The 26,800-nt window shown below is 40.4% G+C and overlaps 1 protein-coding gene across 6 annotated transcripts in view; it reads left to right on the forward strand.

The window, feature by feature from the left end:
* Window positions 1–25,665, forward strand: part of atad2b (ATPase family AAA domain containing 2B) — a 169,073-nt gene extending 143,408 nt beyond the window's left edge. For 3 of the 6 annotated variants that reach the window (XM_069886398.1, XM_069886401.1, XM_069886399.1), the window contains exons 26-29: window positions 4,085–4,855; window positions 7,939–8,057; window positions 8,625–8,753; window positions 14,860–15,001. In XM_069886398.1, the coding sequence (XP_069742499.1) occupies window positions 4,085–4,855; window positions 7,939–8,057; window positions 8,625–8,753; window positions 14,860–14,982 (1,142 nt within the window). In that variant the 3' untranslated portion in view covers window positions 14,983–15,001. Of the gene's footprint in view, window positions 1–4,084; window positions 4,856–7,938; window positions 8,058–8,624; window positions 8,754–14,859; window positions 15,002–16,532; window positions 16,635–23,737 lie in introns of those variants that run through there. The other 3 variants (XR_011340434.1, XM_069886403.1, XM_069886400.1) reach the window with 3 other exon arrangements.
* Window positions 25,666–26,800: the final 1,135 nt, after the last annotated feature.

Genomic DNA, 26,800 nt, shown 5'->3' on the forward strand with positions numbered 1-26,800 from the left:
CACATTTGCAAGATAGAGAGAAGTGGACGCCATTAAGTACTATCATGTAAAAAGCGCCCTCGAGAGTGGATTTCCACTAGCTCTCGGCAAATATGAAGCCCTAAAAGCCCTCCTCCAGATTTACTGACTCTCATGACATGAACGAGCTGCACGGCACCTCCATATCGATGACCTGTGGGACCATGCCTCTTCAGAGTTAATGAATGACATTCCTTAGAGCCCACTCACTGATGTTGGACTTAAAAGAGTACTGGTTAGTGAACACCACCATGTTCCAGACTTTCTGCCTTGGAAAATCCGAACTACCCACCCCACAACTAGACGCCATGGAGCCCTCGAACAAAGAATTTGTCAAACTTCTTTTGGAGTTTCCGGACATTCTCACTCCTCCAGTTCTCACCTGCCACGCCCAAATGTGGCATCGCACACCAAATCCTCACCCAAGTACCTCCTCTACATGCCCAACTCCTGCCACCTGAAAAGTTGTGGCTTGCAAAACAAGAGTTCTACACAATGGAGGAATTTGGAATTATACGGACGTCTGATAACCTGTGAGCTTCCCTACTACATATAGTGCCCAAAGCCATGGAAGGCTGGAGACCTTGCAGGGATTACAGGTGTCTCAATGACACTACCACAGCAGACCACTACCTTGTGCCCCATATAATCTTCATGAGGCCAGGATATTTTCTAAAATTGACTTGGTGCGTGGGTACTGTTATGAGCCCAGAGGACCCCAAAACCCAGCAGCAAGAGATATTCACCAAGACAAATGGTTCCTTAAACAAAAGTTGCTTTAAACAAATGTTACTTTAAACATGAAAACAGAATTACACTTTAATTTATCACTATTGACTTTACTAACCTAACTTAACCCCCTTCTAATTCTAAGCGCACCTGTATGTAAATTGCGTGTTAGTTCAGCAAGGTTCTTTGATTCACAGTCCAATCTCACTTCTCATTCCTCTTGGTTCTTGGGACATCAGATCAGCAGCCAGGGTGTCATTCCATTGCCTAGCAAGGTGTAAGCCATCAAATTTGTGAGGCCCAATACGATCAAAGGACTCCAGGAATTTGTGGAGATGGTTAATTTCTATCATCGCTTTCTACCCTCTTCAGCTCATATTATGAATTCCCTCCTTGACCTCCTGTCCATCGATGCCAAAGAACTCAAGTGGACAAAAGAAACGACGGTAGTATTCCAGCAGACAAAGATGCCCTAGCGAAGGCAACATTGCTGGTCCATCCACAAATGGATTCACCAACTACCTTGATGATAGACGCGTCTGACGTGGCAGTAGGCGGCGTATTGGAACTGTACACCAATGGACAATGGAAGCCTCTAGCATGTTTAGTCGGCACCTCCACCCTCCAGAAACGAAATACAGCACATTCGCTGTATCTACTGGTCAAATACTTCTGCTATTTTTTGGAAGGTAGGGACTTCACAGTTTTTACTGACCACAAATTGCTAACGTTTGCCTTTGTGAAGGCATCAGATCCCTGGTCAGCCCGCCAGCAATGCCATCTATCTTAAGTATCCAAGTTTTCAGCCAGGATTAAACATATTTCTGGTAAGAGTAATGTGGTGGATGACGCTTTGTCTCGCTCCTTTGTTCAAGCAGTACATGCCCTCTTCAAAGTTCAGCACCAGGATGATGAACTCCCGGCTTATAGAACTGCTGTCACGAGCCTGCCACTTGGGGATGCAACCTTTGGGCTGCAAGGTACCACTCTCCTGTGTGACGTTTTCACTCATCAGCCTCACTCTATCGTCCCTGCTGAATGGAGACATTGCATTTTCGATGCCATTCATGGACTAACCCATCCCTCCATTTGAGCAACGGTCCACCTGATAGCCGACCAGTTTGTGTGTCTTGGATTCAAAAAGCAGGTTATGCACTGGGCAGGGGCGTGTCAATCTGCAAAAGTGCACAGGCACATGAAGGCGCCACTTCAGCTTTTCCAGCCACTACGGCGCACTTTCGGGGTCACGAGGGTCTAGGTACTTGTTAACAGCTATCGACAAATTCACTAGGTGGTCAGAGGCGATTCCCATGATGGACTTATCGATCGATTTATGCACCAGAGCTTTTATTTCAGCTTGGGTACCTCGGTTTGGCCTACCCACACACGTCACCCCCGACAGAGGCCCTCTGCACTCTGGGGTGTTTTGTCGCGACTGCTAGTAATACATCTGCATCACGCAATAGTCTACCACCCACAGTCGAATGGCCTGGTGGAGCGGTTCTATAGGCACATGAAAGTTGCACTGATGGCCTGCCTCCAGGGACCTGATTGGGCAGACAAGCTGCCCTGGATCCTCCTGGAAATAAGAACAGCACCCAAGAAAGATATCAACTCCTCATTGGCCGAGTTGGTTTATGGAGCCCCACTCATTGTACCTGAAGAGTTTGTGCCCTCACCATACAGACAGGAGGTGCCACCGACTGAAGTCTTCGGAAGATTGCGGGAGTGGCTTGGAAAATTGGCCCCAGTTCCCACGTCAAGGCATGGAACAATGATACCTTTCATCCCAAAGGACTGTGTGTTTGTGCATAGAGGGGCACATGGGCCACCCTTACATAGGCCGTATGAGGGCCCCTTCAGAGTGCTACGAATCAATCGTACAACTTGTGTACTGGACATTGGGGGACATCCAGAGACATTTACGATTGGCCGACTAAAGCCCATTCATCTTGACTTTGATTGGCCCTTGCCATGACTCCAGATGTGAAGGAATGGACGTCCACCCAAGAGCGATGGACAGTAATGGCAACAGAGGCTATTAGCCTCATCACTATTTCTGGGGGTGGGGGGGGGCGGCATGTTGCTGCTCATAGGAGGCTTAATTGAACTGGCTTGGGAGGTTCTGAGTGACATCATGACGTCACAATGCGATGACATGATTTGGAGGACGCAGTGTTTTTTAAAACCTGTGGATTTCTGTTTAAGTAAATGGCTTTTACTGAACTTCGACTCGACTTCATCTGATTATTTTCTCGTTCTTCATTTTGCACTGCAACACAGTTGCTACAACATGAACGAAATTCATTTTATGACTGCACATGTCATGTAATGATGGTAATTAAAATAAGAAGCAAAAAAATAAGTAGAAATATGTTCAGATTAGTGCTTTCCTTTTTCAACTCACACAAAATTATCATTTATATATTCAAATCTCAGGATTCAAAATCAGCGCCTAAATTAGTTTTACATGTAGAGAGCTGCTTGTTGACTTGTGGACAGGTTATACACGTAATCACTTCACTAACAGCTAAATAGTATGCTTGATTTAAATCCACCATGTCATCTAAATCATGAAACCATGAAATCATCCAACAAATAACAAAGTAATGTCACAGAATATAGAAGATGAATGGAAAAAAAGACAAATGATCTTTAAATAATCATTATGCTGGCAACATATCCATGTTCATTTGTGGAGAGTTAATTGATTGAGATTATGTTAAGTTTAGAATTGTTTATAATTTCTGGAGAACAAGTGTAAAACCAAATCATACAATCCTAGAATATGGAAAAAAAAATGAGAATGAGATTGCAGCTGTTTAATTTGTGTTTTTGGGACTGTACAATGCACAGTGACAAAGGGCTCCATGCTTCTGTTGACTGCTGTGTTCCTTAAGCAGTTAACAGTTTCCTCGTATTCCTGGGTACATTTTCAGAAGTTCTTGGGAAATCAAAAGAACCAGCTGGTCAATTTGTAAATGTGCAAAAGACTCACTCTCATTTTTATTATTATAGTAAGCTTTCCAACGTTTCACAACTGTACTGGCCTCCATTTTCAAAATGATCAGAAATTCTGAGCCAGGCTTTAATCCAGGTTGGGAGCAAAACGGTGTTGTTTTAGTGAGCTTAATCCATGAGAATTGTGACAAAATAATGCTGAAGAACCCCTATTGAGAATTATAAACTGTGGTGCTTCATTATGCTGCATGCCATAGATACTCATTATCAAGCAGAATAATTATCACTGGGTTTCTGAAAAAAAAATCAAATAAATAACCAGTTTAATTTTATCAATTTTAAAAAAAAGTTAATTCCTGTATTTGTTACTCAACAGTTCACATTAAAAGGAAACCACGTCGTCGTTCGAAGTGGGGTCGAGGAATTATTAGAAAGCCCAAAAAAGTAAGCCACCTCAAGAAGGAAGAGTATGATATTAAAAATGAAGATCGTGATGGTGACCAAGGTGAAGAAAGTGAGCTAGCCGAGAATGGAGAACTGGAAGTTAGTACAGATTATCACGAGAATGGAGATCTCTCTTTGACCAACGATGAATCATCATGTGACATCATGGATGTTAGCCAGGTCGGAAATAAACTTGAAAATGGAACAGTGGAAAAAAGGAGGAGTGATCCCAAATCCAAGGTAAATGATGAGTCTGCAGGTTATCAAGTAGATGGGAAAAATGAATATTCTGCAAGGAAAGCAAGTACTGCTCCAGGAGAACAATGTGTACCCAGTGATCCATGCACTCCTAGCAAGGGTTCAGTACCAAATGAGTGCACGTGGAGTGACGAATCTATGGCAAGTGCTGAAAGTGAACCTGTTCAAGAATGTTTAGCTCACAGGACATGCTCATCTGGTAATCCTACACCTGGTATTGATTTATCTGTGGCAACACACGAACCTGGAAAGGAGCTTGAACCTACCAAGGAGTTCATGACTCAGCTTGTGCCAATCTCAAAATTATCAGTGGGGGAGAAAGATGAAAAACAGCTGGTTGGAGATGGCTCACAAACTGTCATTGATACGACACAGGGAACTATTGCAGCAAAGTGTTCTCAGAATGAAGATGTTGATCTTAAAGCACTAGGACCTGAAAAAGATGGTAATTTTATTTATTTACTAATGGGTACATTTGAATGAAGTCATTGGAATGTCATTTTGTAAATTCACTTTTACAGTTGTCACTGGTAAAATAAGTCTGTACTACACATTCTATTTGAGATAAATTGCTATAAAACTGTTAGCTCAACACATTAACTTAAAGTAATTAAGGAGAAATGGGATAATGGATGGCAAATTTACAAAAGTATTTAATCTTTTTCATGAGAATTAAATAACAGGCAAGGAAGGCAAATCTATTCATTGCTTCAGCACATCACAATAACTGGGTGTTATTAACTATTTGCTTTCAACTGTTAATGTTGCCCAAATACCTCTAAGGTTGGAATGGAGGCAGATCTGAGGCCATTTGGGTGACCTTGGATCAGATTTTACATCATGAATTAAACACAATGTACACAATCAAGACACGCTAACTGAATAAATGGAAAGAGAAAAGAGTTTCATTTCCCAACACTCAATGTCTTTTGAGAAGTACAAAATGCGACTCTTCAAAAGTAAAATGGCAAGGAAACCGCTCAAATAATTAATCTAATTATTACAAAGCTTTTTAATAGTGCAGGATTATTATGAAAACCATATTCTGAAGTAATCATCACTTTTAAGATTTGTAGCCTTGTTTGGCTTAAGATTTGAAAGGATAATTGACATTTGCAGGTCAAGTTAATTCTATACTCTTTTGACAGTTTGCTTTAACATAGTAGTTGAATTCCTATTTTGCACACTTAACATTTTTGTAGATGTCCTTTGCATTGATGCTAAATTAGTTGCATATTTGTTATCTCTGATTCCATACTTGCTGTGGATTAGAATGAAAACTTACTTGCTGCTGTTAGGCAAAGCACAGCTATAATTAAGATAGAATGCATGTGTTGAAGACATTCTCTTTCTACTTATTGATACTTTTCTCTTTTTTTTAGTGTCTGAGATCTTGCATTATTGTCACAGATAGGCAGGCCTTTAGACCATTAATCAATCAAGGTTCCTTTGTGGTCATGTAATTATACATAAAAATGTAATATACATGGTATACTTCAACTTTTGTCTGCCGTAATGTAAACAAAGAGTCACCATGAGTATTGCCCAGTGCCCCTCACAATTCAGAGAAAGAGAACCAAACAGATCCCTTCAGAGCCACCGAGTGCCCATGAATTCACCTTCAGCACTCCCGCAGCCTCTGCAGCTGCACAGATTCCTGTTCAAACTGTTGGTAGCCTGAGCTCCAGGTACAAATATCCAATATGATCAGCAAGATGAAGGAACTCATTGATTGTATGCCCTTCGCAGCATGCTGCTTGTACCAATCTCTCATTTCAGGGAAAGATGGAGATTAACAAGATTCAAATATTTCCTAGCAATCATGAGGCATTTATGGAGATTGGGCCCATTTTTTTGTTTCGCTGTCATAGATGTTTGCATTTGAGTCAACAATACCTAATGGCAAAGGAGAAATAAATCAAAACATTGTTGGTCTTAAACCCTGCAATTGATTATTCCAAGAGTGCAATATGCCCTCCTAGGAATTGTATTTCCTCAATTTCATTCACATGAGCCAGATAAGAAATCGTGCTGCTATGGGGGCTGGACATTCTGGCTACGTTTGTGCCACTTAGCATTGGGTAGAAGGTGGGCGAGGGTGGAAAAAGTGGTCGCAATGTGTGGCTGGTTGCCATAGAAATTGACTTTTGCCTGTTCAAAATAAATTGATTGCAAGGCTAGCCTAGTCAGCAGTGTCTGTATTAAAAACATGGCAGATGAAGTAGCAAGAAGGTTTCTGTAGGATACCAAGGTCTATTGGAGTGTTGATGTCACAGTTACAAAATTGATGGGTGGAAAATCAGGAGATGATCAAATTGGCACCCACAGGGAGGTCTTGAAATAGTGGTAATTTCAGGATTAACAGCTGGTAGGATTTTGGAAGAGCGAACTGCATCGGCTGACTTCTGTTCAAGGTTTTCAACTCATTTTGCAGGTCATCTTGAATAGCAATCTAGTAAGCAGACTGGGAAGCTCTTTGTTTATTATTCCAAAGACATGCTGCCGTCTGATTGGAACTTTTAATTAGCCACAACAATGTGATTAATAGCTCAGTGGTCAGAGATTTTCCCGTGCAAATTTTTTCTGACAGCGTCTAAACATTTCATAAATCAAGAACCTAATCAGTTGGCAAACATTGCAGTTGAGATCCAAAACACCCTCAATCTCTGGAGAAATGGATCTGTGTTTACATTTAACCATTGTTTTGATTTAAGGCATTACTCTGTGGAGAATGCGAGTTGTATCTTTATTATGTTACAGATTGGAAATGAAAATTGATTTTATTGTTCAAAGTGTGACTCAGTTTATTAAATGTTAAAATCAATAGTTTATGCAGGATTGACACTACAGTTTAACTTGAAGACAGTCACTGTAAAACTATTGCTACGAGCCTAGTACAATATTGTTTAGCAAGTCCTGTTGATTCATATCTCATGCCATATTGTTAACATTTTAAAAAAAAATGTACACATATTTGTGGATGCTGTTAGCATACTGTTATTTTTCCAGCAAGTTCTAGGCTAGTGAAAAAGTATATTACTAAAAGGAAAGGGAAGTATTCCCAAAAGAATCCCCATTCTCATTTCTTTTAGAAAAAAGACAAGTGCAACAGGGATCAATAATGAAATTCGAATGCTTTTGTTTCTTGAAATGTTTTGAGAACTTATTGCCACTTGATGTACAGCTACCAAATAACATTAGGTTAGCACTTCATTGATGCTTTGTGATGTCCTGAGGTAATGAAAGGTGCCGTAGAATTTTTTTTATTGCCATTGCACAAGATAGCTATATGAAAATTATTACAAGCATATGTTTGATTGTAGTCATCTTAAATGATAATCAGGCTCGGCGATACAGGGGGGGAAAAATTCAGAATATCAGAATGTGGATCTATTATTGCTCCTTTTGTGGAGAGTTAGGCATTTTATGAAATACTCCACATTTCTTTGGAAATTAAAGTGTAAAATTATATGATATTGTCTCTCTGGTTATTGTGAATGAAGGAATTTTACTGAAAACCTCCTTTAGTTTTGGGCAGGATGAAACCCAGTCATCCAGAACAAGGGGACCAGAAGACAATTATCCACTTGGAGCAAGACGTTCCTGAACCCATCCCTCCAGTAATTGTGGATCATGCACGATTGAAGGTAAATAATCAACTGGGACAGAAAGACTCAAAAGCAAGACACTACAAACGCTGGACATATGATTCATAGCTGAAATCTTTTTTTTAGGTTGACCACTTTGCTAAACTATTAATGGACTTAAGATTGTTAATGTTAAGCAAATCATAATAAATTGAAAATGAAGTATCATTTGTTGTTTTCCTTCTCATATTTTAGACAGCCTATGTATTACCTGCCAAGAGATATTGGAATAATAATCAAAAGAGATCTACATACATACACACAAATTTGTATATCTGTACACATGTATATGTACACATACATAGACAGCTGATAAGTGTTGATATATAATGAGAGTAAACTATAAGAACGGAGTCACTAAGTTTAGTGGTTGTAAAGTAGATACTCAAATGGTTGTAAGCAGGCAGAAGAATTACAGATATTTGAATGCTCCTTTATCTGTATAATATTTTCATCTTGTATGCATGTTTTAGAATATATTACTTATTTTGGGCTAAGCTTTTGGTGATTTTCTGCTGGATTTGAAGATAATATGAATTTACCAGTACATTTTTTTAAATTTTGTAGCATATTCTCCAATTGGCCACTAAGATGAGCAATAACTTCACGGTTGATCAACTTGAAAAGCTTTATTCTTTGCTCAGTCAGTGCATCTATCATCATCGCAAGGAGTATGACAAAACTCATTTACTTGAGGTAAACATTGACTTAAAATTCAACCTACTGTTAATAGATGGACAATAATTCATAGATAAGACAGCAATAGCCTCGTGCCTTTGAATAAAACAATGCTGGTTTTATTCAGCTGGTGAGTTATTGTGATGAATTATGTTATATTTTATATTGTATATAGATGTGTTTTAAAAGGAGATAAATTGTGGCAGGTTTTTTAGTGTAGGTTACACACAGATACAAACAATTCAAAATGCTGGAGCTCTGCTCAAGCCAGAAGAATGCCTATAAGGACTTCACAAGTAGGTGTTAATTGGGATGGAGTAATGGATTATTGTTTTGGAAAGCAACATATGAATGAATTCAGAAGATTGGGTCCGGTGCCGCAGTCTTGAGTGCAGTTGGCTTTTCTAAGAGGGTAATGTGGTTTTCTCTGTATGTGTGAGAGAGAGAGAGAATTCATTTCTACAGTTGAGCAGCAGCTGCTGGACTGGAACATGACAAGCTGGGAAGCTTGTGGAAAAACCCCATTTGAAGATGAGTTGTGAGTTCTTAGTTCAGCCTGGTCAAAGCCCTTGTTGTCCATACAAGAGGAGTTGGCTGGCCGCATAATGCTTCACTTGAAATAAGGGAAACAGAAAAGGAACTCTGTGGTGTCCTGAAAGAAAGAGGTTATCATCTGGAAAACCCTGATGGGGCCGGCAAGACACTGAAGTGGCTGATCAGAAGGAATCAGTGGTGGGTGTCTAACGAGCAACAAATCTCTCTCTGAAAACTAACAAGAACCTTCCTGAGCGGTAACCATTTACCTTTCAAGCACTAAAGCCTGGTGAAATTCATAAATGTTAAGAATTGCCTGATACCAGTAAATGTGGAGGAGATAGAAGTGAGATTGGACTGTGAATCAAAGAACATTTCTGAACTTGCACAGACTACATACATGTATGCTTAGAGTTAGAAGGGGGTTAAGTTAATAGTAGTTATTTAAAGTTTTATCCTGTTTTCATGTTTAAAGATAATTAAAAGTTAACTTTTGTTCAAGTAACCATTTGTCTTAGTGAATTTCTATTGCTGCTGGGTTTTGGGGTCCTCTAGGCCCATAACAGTTTCATCTCGAAAATGTTCTTCCAGATGATTCTTCTGTCACTTCATCAATGCTCCTTAATCTACGTAGTATTTTTATTGTCCATGGTGTTTTAAATTTAAGATGAATGATTCCCTGATATATCTTGAATGTTTCAAGCCTAATAAACCTAATTACAATATATTGGTCATTCAATTTCTATTTAACTGGTCTTTAATTTAAAAAGAGCTTATTTTAACAAAAAAATAACTTAAGGGTATAAAATGAATGTAGCATTCTAATTATTGATACTGGATAGTGTCAGGACTATTACTTTGGAGAGGGTGGAGCGAGGACTCGACCACTGGAGAGTGTCAGGCGAGTTTAACAAAATGCGAGAGAAGGTTCCACCATTAGTAAGTGTCAGAACTGTTGCTTTGGTTGGAAGGCAATTTAAATGTTAAACAGAGGGGTGAATGGTTAGAGTGGGTGCTACAAGTAAGGGGCAGTAATAAATAAAATGAAGGGAGGCTTAAGGAGAGCAGCCAGTGTGTGAGTAGCTCAGTATAGGAGTGGAGAATTAGAAGCTTTGGCTTGAGAGGCTTCGGCGAGCAGAGGCTGAGGACAGGGATTGCAAGAACGGGACTGAACGAGAGGAAAAGCACTTATAGATCAACATGAGAAGTTGATGCTGTTTAAATCTTGTCAGGAACTTAAGTAGGTATGCAGGATCAGGTGATGTGTTGTAGCTGCATGATGTGGAATCTAGTGGACCCCATTGTGGTTTCTGGTAATCACATCTGCAGCAGGTATTGGTTGCTCGAGGAACTCAGGCTCAAAATTGATTATCTGAAATCTGTGCTTCAAACACTGTGATAGATCAAGAAACAGGAGAGATACCCGGACACTGTTTCAGGAGGTAGTCACACCCACTAGAATAGCTGCCTCAAATTCGGCGTGTGGTCAGGGGCAAGAGGGTGTAATTGTATCTGAGGCAGGTATTGGAACCCAGGAGAAAGTGCTAGAGGAGCATCAATCCTTGATTGTATCAGATGGGTCAGAGACTAACTCCCTGTGTGGATGAGAATGGGAGCTGTAGGAAGGATGAGCCATTCCTGACACTGTGGTTCAGTAAGCCATTGAAGAGGGGGAAGAGAAGAGAAATTTAGATGTAATCAGAGATTGTATAGTTAGAGGAATAGACAAAATTCTCTGTTGTAGGGATAGAGCATCCAAAAGGCTGTATTGCCTGCATGGTACCCAGATTTAGGACATCTTTTTTGACCTGCAAAGGAATTTGCAGTGGGATGGAAAAGGTCCAGTTGTCGAGATCCATGTCAGTATGAATGATGTGGGTGTGACAGAGTATATAGATATGTTTTTTGAAGATAAATTGGGAAAGGTTTGTTGGAGTAGGCCACATACAAACATTTGAAACAGATGTTATTTGAAATAATGGAGCTCTGCTAATGTTAGACATATTGGCCCCACAGCCTTTGCAAGACCTTTGGAGAGTGCCCAAGAGACTTTACTAATGGATTGTTGTTTACAAAAAGACAACAGATGAAAGATCTTGTCAGAGCCACAGATTGTTTGGAGCTGTTCTAAGAGGGTCATGTGGTTTGGCAAACAGAGAGAGTCAAACAGGTCACTTCTACAGTGTTACAGTCAGCAACAGCAGCTGGGACTGGAACAGGACAAGCTGGCAAGCTTGTGGAAAACCCCATTTGGAAGACAAGTTGTGAGTTCTTAATTCAGCCTGGTCAATGCCCTTGTGGTTCATACAAGAGGAGAGGACTGGCTGTCTAATGTTTCACTTGGAATAAGATAAACAAGAAGGAACTCCGTGGTGACCTGAAAGAAAGAGGTTATCATCTGGAGAACCCTGAGGGGCCAAGTTTCTTCGGCAAGACACTGAAATGGCTGGGGTGTCCAGCGTACAAGAACCTTGTTGTGCAGTAGCCATTTACCTTTCAAGCACCATAGCCTTGTGAACTTTATAAATGTTAAGTTCTGTGCACAGTATAAGAATTGCCTGCAACCAGTGAACTTGGAGGAATGAGAAGTGAGATTGGTCTGTGAATTAAAGGACTTTTCTGAACTTACACACACATTACATACACGTGCGCTTAAAATTAGAAGGTTAGATTGGTTAAGTCAGTAGTGATAAGTTAGAGTTTGATCCTGTTTTCATGTTTAAAGATAATTAAAAGCAACCTTTGTTTAAGTAACCATTTTTCTTGGATTTGGGGTCCTCTGGGCTCGTAACATGGGTAAAATTAATGTTGAGGGAATTTGAGGAGCTCGGGACTAAATTTAAAAAAGAACCAAAAAGTGATAATCTCTGGATTATTTCCTGAGCCGCATGCAAATTTGAACAGGGACAAGAGGATTGGAGAGTTAAGTGCATGGCTCAAGGATTGATTTTGCAATTCATAGGAAATTGGCACCAGCATTGGGGAAGAAAGGAGCTGCTGTTCATGGGAGGTGGACAATATCTGAGCCATGATGGGACTTGGATCCTGGCAAATTGCATAATGAAGACTATGGATAGGAATTTAAATAACATGGGGCGGGTCAAAAGATTGGAGAGGGATGAATAAAGTAAAAGGGGAAAGTGTGAATGAAATAAAAACATAAGTGAAGAGCAAAGTGGTTAAATGTCAGGTGCAAAAGAGGCAAAGATTACAAGATCTTAAAAGCACGATGGGTATGAGGGCACTTTATCAGAATGCCTGTAATATTCAAAACCATGTAATTAACTAATGGCACAAATCAATACAACTGGATATGATTGTGTAGCCATTGGTGAAATGTGGTTGCAGGATGGAGAGGACTGGGAATTAAATATCCAAGTACATTAAGGATGAGATCAGGGCAATAATGAGAGATGATGCAAGATCTTTGGAGCAAAATATTGAATACATCTGGGTGGAGATCAGGGATAGTAAAGGGAAAAAACCTCAGGGGGGGTGGGGGGGAAGTGTGGTGTATAGGCCACCCAATAATAACATTACAGTGGCACAGGCAATAAACCAAGAAATATTGGAAGTGTGTAAGAATGGAAAAGCAATTACCCTAAGGGATTTTTAAAATGCACGTAAACTGTGTGAACCAGATTTGTTGCGGCAACCTTGAGGAAGACTTCATAGAATGGATCAGTGAATGCTTTCTTGAATAGCATGTTACTGAACATACAATGGAACATGCAATTTTGGATATCGTCCTACACAATGAGATAGGTAAAATTGGCGATCTTGTAGAGATTTCAGAGATTTTTCACAGTGCTCAACAAAAGTATATTCCAATTAAAAGCAAGGACAGTAAGGGTGGGAACAGTCACGCCTGGATAACTAAAGAAAAAAAGGAAACCATCAAACTAAAAGCCCGTGCTTACAAAATTGCCAAGAGCAGTGGGAAATTAGAAGATTGGGGAAACTTTAAAAAGCATCACAGAATCACAAGTGAACAATAAATAAAGGGAAGGTAGATTCTGAAAAAAAGATTGGCACAAAGTACAAAAATGGACAGTAAAGGATTTTTATAAATCTGTGAAGTGGAAAAGGGTGGCTAAAGTGAAAGCAGGTCCATTAGAGGTTGAGAAAGGGAAATTGGTATTGGGTATTGACGAAATGGTGAAAGCTTTACATTACAATTTTGTGTTGGTCTTCATGGTGGAGGACATGTCTACTATGCCAAAGACAGAGGTTATGCAAGCAATGGAAAGTGAAGACTTGGACACAACAGTGAAAGAAGGGGCACTGAGCAAACTTGTAAGCCTAAATATAGATAAATCTCCTGGTCCTGATAGAATGCATCCCAGGGAACTGAAAGAAATGGCATAAGTTAATGGCATAATGGTTTGGTGATAATTTACCAAAGTTCTCTGGACTCTGGGCTGGTCCCAGTGGATTGGAAGATGTGAATGTCATGTCACTGTTCAAAAAAGGATGTAGGAAAAAGGCAGGTCACTAAAGGTCAGTTAACATCTATATTTTGGAAAATGCTTAAAACCATCATTAGCGAGGCATCAGGAACAAATTGGAACCATCAGGCAGTTACAGCATGGATTCCACAGAGGCAGGCCTTGTTTGACAAACTTACTGGAATTCTTTGAGGATATATTGAGCGCAGTAGATCGAGAAAGACAGGTGGGCATTATTTAATTGGATTTCCAGAAGGTATTCAATAAGGTACCACATCAAAGGCTTTTCCATAAGATAAGGAAGCAGAGTTGAGGGTGATATATTAGCATAGATAGAGAATTGGTTAACTAATAGAAAGCAGAGAGTTGGAATACAAGCATGTTTTTCTAGTTGGCAATCAATAGTGAGTGGTATGCCACAGGGGTTGGTACTGGGCCTGCAACTGTTCACCATGAACATTAATGATCTGGAAGAGGAGACTGTCATATATTTGAGTTTGCTGATGACATTAAATTGAGTGGAAAAGCAAACTGTGCAGAAGATACGGAGAATCTGCAGAGAGATATAGCTAGGTTAAGTGAGTGGGCAAGGGTTTGGCAAATGGAGTGAAATGTTGGTAAATGTGACATTATTCACTTTGAAAGGAAAAAATGGAAGATCAGAAGTTCTCTCTTTGAAGGGTGTTATATGAGAGGCTCTCTCACTGCTCCCCCTCTGTAGTCCCTGCTGCTCTTGTTGTGGTTTGTCAAATGCCAAGAATGACCAGGAGACACAGAAGATTCTTCAAGAAGTTTTAAACTTTTATTTGCAAACAAAAGCTGTGGCAGCCAGAGTCAGGTCACTGATTGCCCACACAGCACAGCGCACAGCCTCTTTTTATATAGTATTCCTGACTTGATTACATTTCTGTAATTAATCATTCATAACCACATAGCTCAGCAGCATGACATCCTCTGTCTCGCCACAATTATTTTCCACCTATTAATCTAATTTTGTTTTGATCCATGTGTTTCATCATGTCTTGCCACCTGCAACTTTCTTTTACTCATTCACTGTGGCATTGTGCAGTAAATATATACTAAATTATTACTTTTGTAATTAATGTTTCAACATATCCTGCCACTTGTTACCTTTTCTTTAGCCCCTTTCATACTTGCAAGTGATCCAAGGAATCAAAAGTCAATCGACCTTTAAAGTGGCAAGTGTGAAAGCAAAATCTGCTCAACGCCGGCGTCAAATGACGTCATCTCACACCGGGGATTGATGGTTTCGAGCCCTAGTACAATCCCCAGTGTCTGCAGATGCCGGTGTTGCAATCAGGCAAGTGTGAAAGGGGTAATTGCATTGTGGGATTGAAATGACCCAAGTTTTTGTGTGAGTGTAGGAAGAAAAGATTAAAATGAAGGTATAAACTTTGCCATGGGAAAGTTGCAGTGGGTGGGAGAGAGAGACAAAATAAATAGCAATAAACAGCAATAATTAGCAATAGCGGACAATTTTTAAGCAGTGTGGGAAAGTTGATAGCGCTATAGTGCACAATTTAGAAAGACTGTGGGGGGGGGGGGGGTAGGGGGGAAGCAATGGCAGGCCTAACTTCCCAGAATGTCGTGCGGCAGAGAAACCCCTCTATGAATGTTCCATGTATGTAGCCAAGCAGACAGCCCTTTCTCTCCTGTATGGAATCCTGGGACAGCAGGTCTGCCATCGTTTTTTCCAATGGTATTTATAAATTGTACGCGATAGCGCTACCAACTTTCCCACGCTATATATATTGTGTGCTATGGCGCTACAAACCTTCCCACGCTATATATATTGTGTGCTCTGGCGCTACCAACTTTCCCACGCTATATATATTGTGTGCTATGGCACTACAAACCTTCCCATGCTGTATAAATTGAGCGCTGTAGCGCTACCAACTTTCCCACCATGTTTAAAAATTGTCCGCCATTACTATTTATTGCTTACACTTTCCCACAGTCCCTTATAAAGGTTTATATAGGTTGGCACAACAACAACAGGAGCTGAAGGGCTCATACTGTGCTGTACATAAAGCTTAATTATGTTATAATTAGGCATGATTAATTTTGTTCAAATATAAGATCATACATAATACATTGATCAGGATTTAGGACAGGTTCACCATCACTTGATGCATCATGAAGTCACCAGTAGAAGATAGAGCACTCCTAACCCCTGGGATGACTCTTTGCAAGTGTGAAAGCGTTCAGAGTCCCAGTTAGGAGTGGTCAATTGTGAACAGCCAAATCCTCATTCCTATCCCAGGACACTGAACAGCCAATTTAGTGGGATGCAAGTGTGAAAGGGGCTTTTGACTCATTCACCACTTTCAGGTGGCCACAATACCTGACAGTAAAGCCACACATTGTACTCCTATGCCGCTGTCTGGTGGCCACCTGAAACTGGAGTACCCGTCAAGGAGGTCTACTTACCTAATCCTTCTCCAGTAGGTGTAATATCTTGCTCGGAGTACCCCCCATTGCAGTTGAAAGCTGCAGGGGCTGCCATCAACTCTGTTCTGAATACTGTAGTGATATCGCAAGACAAGAGAGAGCAGGGAATGAAGATTGCTTGTGTAGTGGGAGATTCCGCCATAAAGCATCGGGGTTAGGACTCAACGAACATGCACTTCGGCTGTTTAATTCATTCACATCAACGGTTAATAGGTTGGGAAAGCGCCCACGGTACACCACATCTCCAACTGTTCCCTGACATAATCCTCTACATTTTTATACTTTTGAGTGGTAATATTTGGATTGCTTGTGGTTAAACAAATTACAGTACTCCTCATTTCAGATGTAAAACACTAAAGTCTGAGGACACCGTGATTGCAGAACAAACAAAATGCTCGAGAAATTCAGCAGGTCAGACAGCATACTTCATACAGCAAAGATAAAGGTACATAACCAATGTGTCGGGCTTCAGCCCTTCATTTCAGAGTCTGTGATAAACGTAATATCAAGTGTTCGGATTCAACTTGTGTGAATCACGGGGTCATCGTGCTGAACTGTAAAGGGTCCAAGTGCAATGAGATTGGAAAACATTTGTCTTATAAAGCAGGTGCTTCGGACACGCGAACATGCCACAGGGGTAGCATATTCCTATCTGGAAGGAAAAAATCTGATTCTTAGTTTGGCCATTTGTTTATTCTATCTTCTCCGCCATCGACCTTGTTTACTAATTCAAGCCATAAATGGTAGGCTTCCTCAATGGGTTTGGAGTCCAGTTGTGGGGCCTTTGCACCATCCTGTAATGAGGCAAGAACTTGCCCCATTTTCTCTTCTCAACAGGGCATTTCAAAACACGTGCACAAAAGTGCTGGAGAAACCCAGCAGGTCATGCAGCGCCCATAGAAAGCAAAAGGCAACCGACGTTTCGAGCCTGAAAAGTCTATTTTTAAAAAAAAACTTTCGCTGAATTTTGTATTTCTCCAGTAATTTTGTGCATTGCTCTGGATCTCATCATCTGCAGGTTTTCTTTTTTACGCTAATTCTAAACTGACCATTCCCAAAATTAAAACGTCAAAGCACTTTAGTTTTGAAAGTTAATACAGACTTTTCCCCACACTTCCTTTCCCTGACCTTTAATTGAATGAGGTCGGGGTGGGATCCAAAGCGTGGGCGGGACTAGGCCACAGACCCGAGAAGCCGGCGTTCGCTGGTAAACACTATCCATCAGCTGGCACGTTCAAGAGACAGAAAGGTGTCCACTCCGTGGCCACCTAAACGTGTCAGTTGCACTCGCCCAGCCGCGACTGCCGGCGCATGATATTCGTTGAAACACCTGAAAGTGCCTATTCACTGTGGCATTGTGTAGTAAATACATACTGAATTATTACTTTTGTAACATAGTGTGAGTAAATTGTTACTTTGTAAATTGTTACATAATGTGCATAGCATAGTAAATATAATGATGAAGTTAACAATGGCGTGAAGCAAGGCTGTGTTCTCGCACCAACCCTCTTTTCAATCTTCTTCAGCATGATGCTGAACCAAGCCATGAATGACCCCAACAATGAAGACGCTGTTTACATCCGGTACCGCACGGATGGCAGTCTCTTCAATCTGAGGCGCCTGCAAGCTCACACCAAGACACAAGAGAAACTTGTCCGTGAACTACTCTTTGCAGATGATGCCGCTTTAGTTGCCCATTCAGAGCCAGCTCTTCAGCGCTTGACGTCCTGCTTTGCGGAAACTGCCAAAATGTTTGGCCTGGAAGTCAGCCTGAAGAAAACTGAGGTCCTCCATCAGCCAGCTCCCCACCATGACTACCAGCCCCCCCACATCTCCATCGGGCGCACAAAACTCAAAACGGTCAACCAGTTTACCTATCTCAGCTGCACCATTTCATCAGATGCAAGGATCGACAATGAGATAGACAACAGACTCGCCAAGGCAAATAGCGCCTTTGGAAGACTACACAAAAGAGTCTGGAAAAACAACCAACTGAAAAACCTCACAAAGCTAAGCGTATACAGAGCCGTTGTCATACCCACACTCCTGTTCGGCTCCGAATCATGGGTCCTCTACCGGCACCACCTACAGCTCCTAGAACGCTTCCACCAGCGTTGTCTCCGCTCCATCCTCAACATCCATTGGAGCGCTTACACCCCTAACGTCGAAGTACTCGAGATGGCAGAGGTCGACAGCATCGAGTCCACGCTGCTGAAGATCCAGCTGCGCTGGATGGGTCACGTCTCCAGAATGGAGGACCATCGCCTTCCCAAGATCGTATTATATGGCGAGCTCTCCACTGGCCACCGTGACAGAGGTGCACCAAAGAAAAGGTACAAGGACTGCCTAAAGAAATCTCTTGGTGCCTGCCACATTGACCACCGCCAGTGGGCTGATAACGCCTCAAACCGTGCATCTTGGCGCCTCACAGTTTGGCGGGCAGCAACCTCCTTTGAAGAAGACCGCAGAGCCCACCTCACTGACAAAAGGCAAAGGAGGAAAAACCCAACACCCAACCCCAACCAACCAATTTTCCCTTGCAACCGCTGCAATCATGTCTGCCTGTCCCGCATCGGACTTGTCAGCCACAAACGAGCCTGCAGCTGACGTGGACTTTTTACCCCCTCCATAAATCTTCGTCCGCGAAGCCAAGCCAAAGATAATGATGAAGTGCATAGTAAATTGTTACATTGTAATGGATTAATGAACACATACTGTATAGTACATAGTTCATATGGTTTATTTTCCATACTCTCAAGCCATGCCAAAGGAAGGGACCATGCTTGAAACAAATGGCAACTAATTGCAGCATGCTGCTTTGCAGAAGGACTTGGGAGAGCTGGTGTAAGAATCACAAAAGGTTAGTTTGCAGGTGATCAGGAAGGTAAATGGAATGTTGGCCTTCATGGCGAGAGAGATTGAGTTTAGGAGCAGGTAGGCTAGCAGCTATACAGGGTACTGGAGAGGCTGCATTTGGAGTACAGCATGCAGTTCTGATCCCTTACTTGGTGGCAGTGCAGAAGAGTTTCACTAGATTGATTCCAAAGATGAGGGGATTACCCTCTGAGGAGAGATTGAATTGTCTGGGTCTGTACTCAGTGGAATTCAGAAGAATGAGAGGGGATCTTATAGAACATATAAAATTATGAAAGGAATAGGTTAGCTATTGGTAGGTAGCTTTTTTCCACTGGTAGGTAAGATGAGAACTAAAGGGTTAGGATGGAGGTGAGGAGGAACTACTTTTCCCAGAAAGTGGTGAATGTATGGAATTCTCTGCCCAAGATTAAATAGATTTTTGCAAAGATGGGGAATTCAGGGATAGGGAATTCAGAGAAGGCAGGTAGGTGGAGATGAGCGTATTATCAGATCAGCCATGATCTTATTGAATGGCGGAGCAGGTTCGACAAGCCAAATGGCCAACTCCTGCTCCTAATTATTATGTTCTTATTTCATGTACATCAGATATCTTTCTTGTAGAATCATTAATTTTCCTTTGATTTTTAATTTGAAATAATACAGTTTGGGCTATTTCAGGGCAGTAACTCATGAGAAAGAAGAAGACCATTGCAATGTTAAAACACTTAAGTTTGTAAAATGCTGTCAAGAGAGAGGAATTTTCTTTGCTATATGTGGTTTTGGGCAGACTAATGAACAAAATACAAAAGACAAAAATATTTTGTCTTCATTAGGTCATAGACCTTTTGTACAGAATGTTGATTTAATTTCTAAGAAAATAAATACCATAACCTAAATGAAAAAAATTTGAAATATTAAATATTGCCCGCTAATTTAATTAATCCATGACCAATCAGGATGTATCTATTGTTATTAGGGTTGTTATGGCAGCCCGCCGCCGCAGTGATCAAATCGGTGCTCTGGGTGGCGAGAACACCCAAAGACCAGTGACACTGCCCCAACATGCGAACTGGTGGGCGTATGGCAAGGGCAGCTTAAAGGCCAGTGACCCCCAAAAGGGTGCTGGCCTTGCTGAACAGCCAAAAGACAGGGACAGCGCACAGGGAAGAAGGGAATTGTTATGCAGGAGAGTACCTGTGCACGGGAAACCCGCTTTTGTTATGCGGGTTGTGGCGTGAGGAAAGGGGGGCAATGGCAGGAACAGCACGGGTATAAAAGTCGGGCTTTACCCCCTAATAAAACACAAGAGCTTAACCTGATTACTCTACTTGTGTGTGTCTTCTTTCGAGTAGCACATGGCTACAGTTGGTGACTCCAACGGTTTAGACAGCACCTAAACCCAACGATGAGCAAACTGGCAGCAGTCCACACAGTTGCTCTCAAGCTGCCAACCTTCTGGACGAATCAACATGGATGAGGTTTGACCAGGCTGAGGCACAATTCCAGATCCGGCAGATCACAGCAGAATCCTCTGGGTACTACCACATGGTGAAAGCCCTGGACCAGGACACAGCAAGCTGGGTGACCAACTTCATCTAGACCCCCATCGGGGCCTTCAAGGACTTGGTGATCGAATCCTTCGGGCTCTCACAGCATGAGAGAAGGCACGTCTGCTCCACCTCGATGGGCTAAGGACAGGCCCCCCTCAGCCCTCATGAACGAGAGCCCTGCATCATGTTCGAGCAGGCATTCCTGGAGTAAGTGCCTGAGGACATCCAACTGCTCCTGGCTGATGCAGACTTCAGCGACCCCCGGAAAGTCGCAGCACTAGCAGACGTTCTGTGGAAACAGAAGAGAGGGTGCTCAGCGTCTGTGGGATCGTCACTAAACCCCACGTCCAGACCCTCTTTCGAGTAGCACGTGGCTACATTGTAATGATTACTTTGAATGTGATAGTTCTTCCATATCTTGGAAATATTCATAATTTTTTGTAATGGTTATTAGTGATTTACATATAGATAAAAACAAGTTGGAATAATTCATCTGTTTACGGAAATATAGCATTTGATGGTAATTGGATGGGCAAAACATTTGCAGTTGATGTTAACTGAATTTTTAAGGAAGACATTGAAGGTTCCATAGTAAATCACAAAAATCTGTAGACTGGTTGAAATAAGAACACAAAATGCTGGAGAAGCTCAGCAGGTCAAACAGTGTCCTCTATGTAGCAAAGGTAAAGATTATCAGATACAGAACAGACGTTTCGGGCTTGAGCCCTTCATCAAAGTATGAGAAAATGCTGGCAAGCATCCGACAGAAGAGTGTGGGGGGGGGGGAAAGGGGGGTGGCAAAGGCAGGACATGTTGGGAGGAGAAAGGAGAGAGGGCACAACAACAGTGAGGTGGAGGAGAGATGGCTGGGTGGGTGGAAGAACTGGAAAGACAGGAAAGGGGAGGGGAAAGAAAAGGTGAGCAGATTCGGTGGAAAGCAGTAAATTTCCATATCTGGCCTGGGATGTAACTGTTGTACCACAAATGAAGGATGAAACTCTGCAGTTAACAAAACAAACAAATTTCCATGAATAGGAACCTTTCACGTTGGAAGATGTAAATCATTTGGTCATGGGTCACAGAAGCAAACAACGAGAATCAACTGATGACATTTCAGAATAGTAAATGAGAACGGAAGTTCGGTGGTGGAAGTTTGACTCAATAGTCTTACACTTAAAATTGGCAGGTCCACAGTACTCTTCTATTATCTTTGTGGCTTTTGTTGGAGCAAAGAACTCAGCTTTTCACTCTGAATTCTAAATTACCTGATATTTCAACAAGTCATAACTGGGCAAGCAACAGGACACTGGAAGAGTGTAACTGGAGCATATTTTACATCTTTTTAAGCTCCACAAGGAATATTTTTGCAAAATGACTCTCTCCTTGGCCTTGAGAATATAGATGATCTCAATTGGATTTTTTAAATAGTATTTCTTAATAATTGGTTTCTACATCTGCCAGGGACTCAGTGATCCAAAACAGTTTCAAGCACTTCCTTAAAAAAAAGTGATGGGTAACCAAGTTTTTTAACAACACATTTTCTAGAGTTTTCATTCAGCATAATGTAGCTTTATGGGTTTTTATAAAAGATCATAAATGTTGATCTCTTCAAACCTCTCGATGAATATTCTAATCAACTCTGAATTGTTTGACATGTGGAAAGCAGAACTGATTGCATGGAGAGCACCACCAGCACCTCATATTAGTTCAAGGGTAGAATTTATTCATTGGAATGTACAGAATATGTTTAAAGTTCACATTTATTGTCAGAGTACTTAAATGACATCTCATACAACCCTGAGATTCTTTTTCCTATGGGTGAGTTAGAATTACCATTTATTGGTAATGCAAAAAACTTCTCGAGAAGATGCATGTCAACAAATAAAGAAATGTAAGCAAACTGTGCAATACAGAGAGGGGGCAAAAACCCAATAAAGTACAAAAGTAAGAGCCCTGAAATGTGTCTCTGATTGAATTTGATTTTGAGGAGTCTGATGGTGGAGGGGCAACAGCTGTTCCTGAACTTGGTGGTGTGAGTCTTGTGGCACCTAGACCTCTTTCCTGGTTGTAGCAGCAAGGACAGCGCCTGTGGTGTTGTATCCTTGATAGTTACTGTTGCTCTCTAATGGCAGTGTTCCCTGTAGATGTTCTCAATGGTGGGGAAAGCTGGGGTATTTGGTGTTGCCATACCAGACCCTGATGCAGTCGGACAGTACGCTTTCCACCATACATCTGCCGAAATTTGCCAGGGTTTCTGGTGTCATACCAAATCCCCACAAACTACAAAGGAGATAGAGGTGCTAATGTGCTTTCTTCACAATGCCATTTGTCTGTTGGGTCCAGGAAAGATCCTTTGAGAAAGGGACTCCCAAGAGCTTAAATGTGTTCACTCTGTCCACCTCTGATCTCCCAATGATCACTCTGGTTTTCCCTTGTGGAAGTCAATAACCAATTCCTTGGTTTTGGCAATATTGAATGCAAGGCTGTTGTGCACCATTTGGTTAAGTTTTCATTCTCTCTCCTGTATGCTAACTCATTGCCCCTTTTTATGCAACACATTACCATGGTATCATCAGTGAATTTGTCAATTCAACTGATCCGTGCTAGGATTTTTGGAGTATAATGGAAGTCACACATTTTGCTTCCCCTACACAAGGAAAAGAGGGTTTGTGACAACCGTTCATCCGAAAGGATATTTCTCAGCAAGCAACTGGACAAGGATTCATGAGTTTTCAGCAGTATGTTCACTCAGTCTCTCCCACCTCCTCCGTGATTACTCTGTGCATCAGTTTAAAAAGTCTGTGTTCCAACACAGGATTTCTAAAACTGACTTTCCAGAATTGTGCCCACTAATAGTTTGTGTATACCCCCACACAATGTACACACACATAAATATATTTGTACATAGTTGGGGTTAAGTTAATTAAGGTGTTATATTATTGGTAGTTATTAATAAATATATTGTTTTTAAAAGAAAAATAGTAATAGTCTCTTTCTACTCCTGGTCTGCGATGTAACACCTTCATAATTTTTGGTTCACTTCAATCCAGATTTCTGCCTGATCAAGCAGTGTCCTGGTATAACTGTTGTGCAATTTGAAAGCTCCTTACTTATGTCTTTTTGTTTATTTTGATTTATTTAGGAAATGGAGAATGTATTAAAGACCTTTCATACATTCCTGTGAACCTTTGAAGAGGAACGGGTTCATCACATATACTGCTTGCAAGGAAGCAGTCTTCTGAGCCATTCAGCAACATTCAGAGCCTTGGTCTTAATAGTTTTTTTTTTGTGAATCGGTGCTATTGTCTCAGGTACCTGGAACAGACTAGCCTACAGAACCAAACTGGACTTCATTGTGATTACAGAGTAAAACCACTTGCCATCACTGCTGCACAGTCTGGTGCTATAAAATATAAAAGTGGTTCTCATTGTCCTTCTCCCAATATTAATTTGCCATCAGTGAATGCAATGAAGCAGAACTTCTTAATTTAAGAAACTGGATGGAGTGATCAACGATTTTATTGATTTTGACAACATTTAGCTTAAGATTTGCTTTTTTTATTGATGGATTTTGGAATTTTGAATGTTAATTTTGTAGTGGATTAAACTCTTAAGCTTGTGTCATGAAAAATAGCTGGAGTAACTGGATGCAATTTTGAGAATTTTAAAGCCACTGACCGCTGTAATAGTGTTGTCTTTATTCCTGAATTGAAGCTGGCAGTTTGCTTTCTTTCCTTTTCTTTACAATCACAGAATGTGACAAATTTTTCACACAATTGCAGGTCCAGTAATACAAAACCCACTATCCAAACATCCACTACAGCCTCTTCAAAATTTAAGGTGCATTTAATAAAATATGCAAAACATAATAACTTACAAAAAAACAGTAATCTTGGACTACTGCAGCTATATTGTTGAGCTACCTCAGCTTTTTCAGTCACACAGTTTACCAGTTACCATCAGTGTTTACTGAATACTATAATAAGTGGGTGTGTGCTACAGTTTACTTTCTAAAGCTAAGGTACTTGATTATATGATATTTTGCAATCCTCACTCAATTTGCAAACTTTTGGCTTCAAGAAACTGCAGTAATCCAAAGTGCTCTTCAGAATTCCCATCTGAGCCTTCGACTCCCAACTTGAACAAATTAAAAAAAAAAATGACTGCTTGGGACTATCTATTTAAAATGTCGAGAAATAAACATTTATAGAAATTTAATAAGACTAATAGGAGCTTGCATAAATTTCATTAACATGTTTTCACAGTGATGTTTTTCTTTCCTATTTATTGAGAAAACATAAATAGTAAGAAGGTATTTTACAATCTAAATTACACTAAACTTGCAGCAATTTTTTATGGAGCTGATTTGGGAAATTATTACGAACTGTACAGTTGTTGAGGAACATAGCTGAATTTTGTAGCAAGTTTCTGATTTAAAAAAAGGGTTGAATAGGTCTCAGGAACTGCTGCACCCCTTACTGTTTTTGAAATGAATTCGTTTGTTCTCTATTCCATTTGCAATTTAATGTCCTGTGCCAGTAGCAGCATTGGTAGCATTGAATAAAACCCAGAAAAGTCACCAAATTTATTAACCTTTTCAATTTCCCCCTCTTCTTTGACATTGTTTTATTTAGATTCCGTTCATGGGAAAATACTTTCAAGTTTGCTTTATTTTATGTGATTCATAACCCCACCTCCACTGAATATGAGAATGCCAGGTCATGTATATGAACGTGGGATTCATCATAATATAAGCTTGAATTCCTTTGAAAAGCAGCATTGGCTGTTGTATTTGTACATTTATTTTCTCAGTCATTGGTGTCTTGTTTTGTTTCCTATAAAGGTGTGTCTATTTTTGTTTGAAATGCTTAGCTTTGCAGCATTAACTATGCTCTATATTGAATTCTATAGTTATTGAGCTTTGTATTAAAATGACTTTCCATTTCATATTTAGTACGATAATAAGTTATTTAAATGTTTTGATTTTGAACTTTTGGAATTTGGAACACTTTTACTGTAATTTTTAAGCCAACTGCTGTGAAATACTTGAATAAAGGTGAGAAGCAAGAATATTGTTGTCTTCATTTGAATAAAATAATGTAAAAGAACATTGTAATTGAGATAACATCAGACTGAGCTACTTGACTGAATCTTGACATTTAAAGAGCAAACTGGGACAGATTGCTTTTAACCTGTCATTAAACTATGTATTTTTTCTATTAACTAAAATTCCTGATATGTATTGCAGGATCAGTCATTTGAATTGTTTTCCTTATCTGAAAGAATAGTTCTGTGGATATTAATTTTTTAAAAATGCTTTTGAGTTTATTTTCTATTGATCTGCAAATGCATTTCACAGAGGCAAAGCATGTTGCATGTATCATTTTTTTTCCATCATCAGTTTGTGGTATGTTTCTAGCTTTCCAGAACATCTGGGTAGGCAATAAAGGGAATTTTAGCGTCTCAAAGATTTAGAAGAGGAAATTAGCCTTGTGTGTACTAATTTTGTAACTTTTGCATTCTAATACTTTCTGGAGTAAACCAAATCTGTTTCGAGGGAGTACAGAAAATAACCCAGTGAGTTTCAAGTGAACACAGGCATCGGGGTCTCAGTGAGTTTCGAAGAAGTCGAGGAGTTAGCAACTGGTTTGCCAGATGCTGAAATACAATTAGATAGCAGATTATTATAGTTTTTACTGAAATTCAGACTAAACATTTGCAATGTTTTGGATAGTCCTGATGCAGGACCATCTGTCTGCCTCCACCGATGCTACCGAACCTGATGAGTCCCTCCAGCAGTTTATTTTTGCTCCATAAACTGGCACTCTTAGGAACTGTCTGTGAGTTAAAATCAAAGCATTTTGATTAATTTTAAATTATAGTATTGATTTACTTTCTGAACCTGATGAAAAATCTCATAGTTTTGGATGTTAACATGAAATTTTGCCTTTATTTATATTGAAGTAACATTGACTGTTCTCATTGATTCAGTTATAGTGACTAAACAAACCTGGGCTTTGATTCAAATTTTACATGAGCACATTCATTTAAGTTGCCGATAGTGTCAGTATATGTTAAATTCCTGTATTTGATTATTGTAAGTTTGCTCTGTTGTGCTGATATAGATCTATCTGGAAGAAGGATACAAGGAATATACAGACAAACCTGGTTGCTGAATTAGGTGAGTATCCACAGAGCTTTAATT

This window comes from Narcine bancroftii, chromosome 6, assembly GCF_036971445.1.
Source record: "Narcine bancroftii isolate sNarBan1 chromosome 6, sNarBan1.hap1, whole genome shotgun sequence".
Lineage (NCBI taxonomy): Eukaryota > Metazoa > Chordata > Chondrichthyes > Torpediniformes > Narcinidae > Narcine > Narcine bancroftii.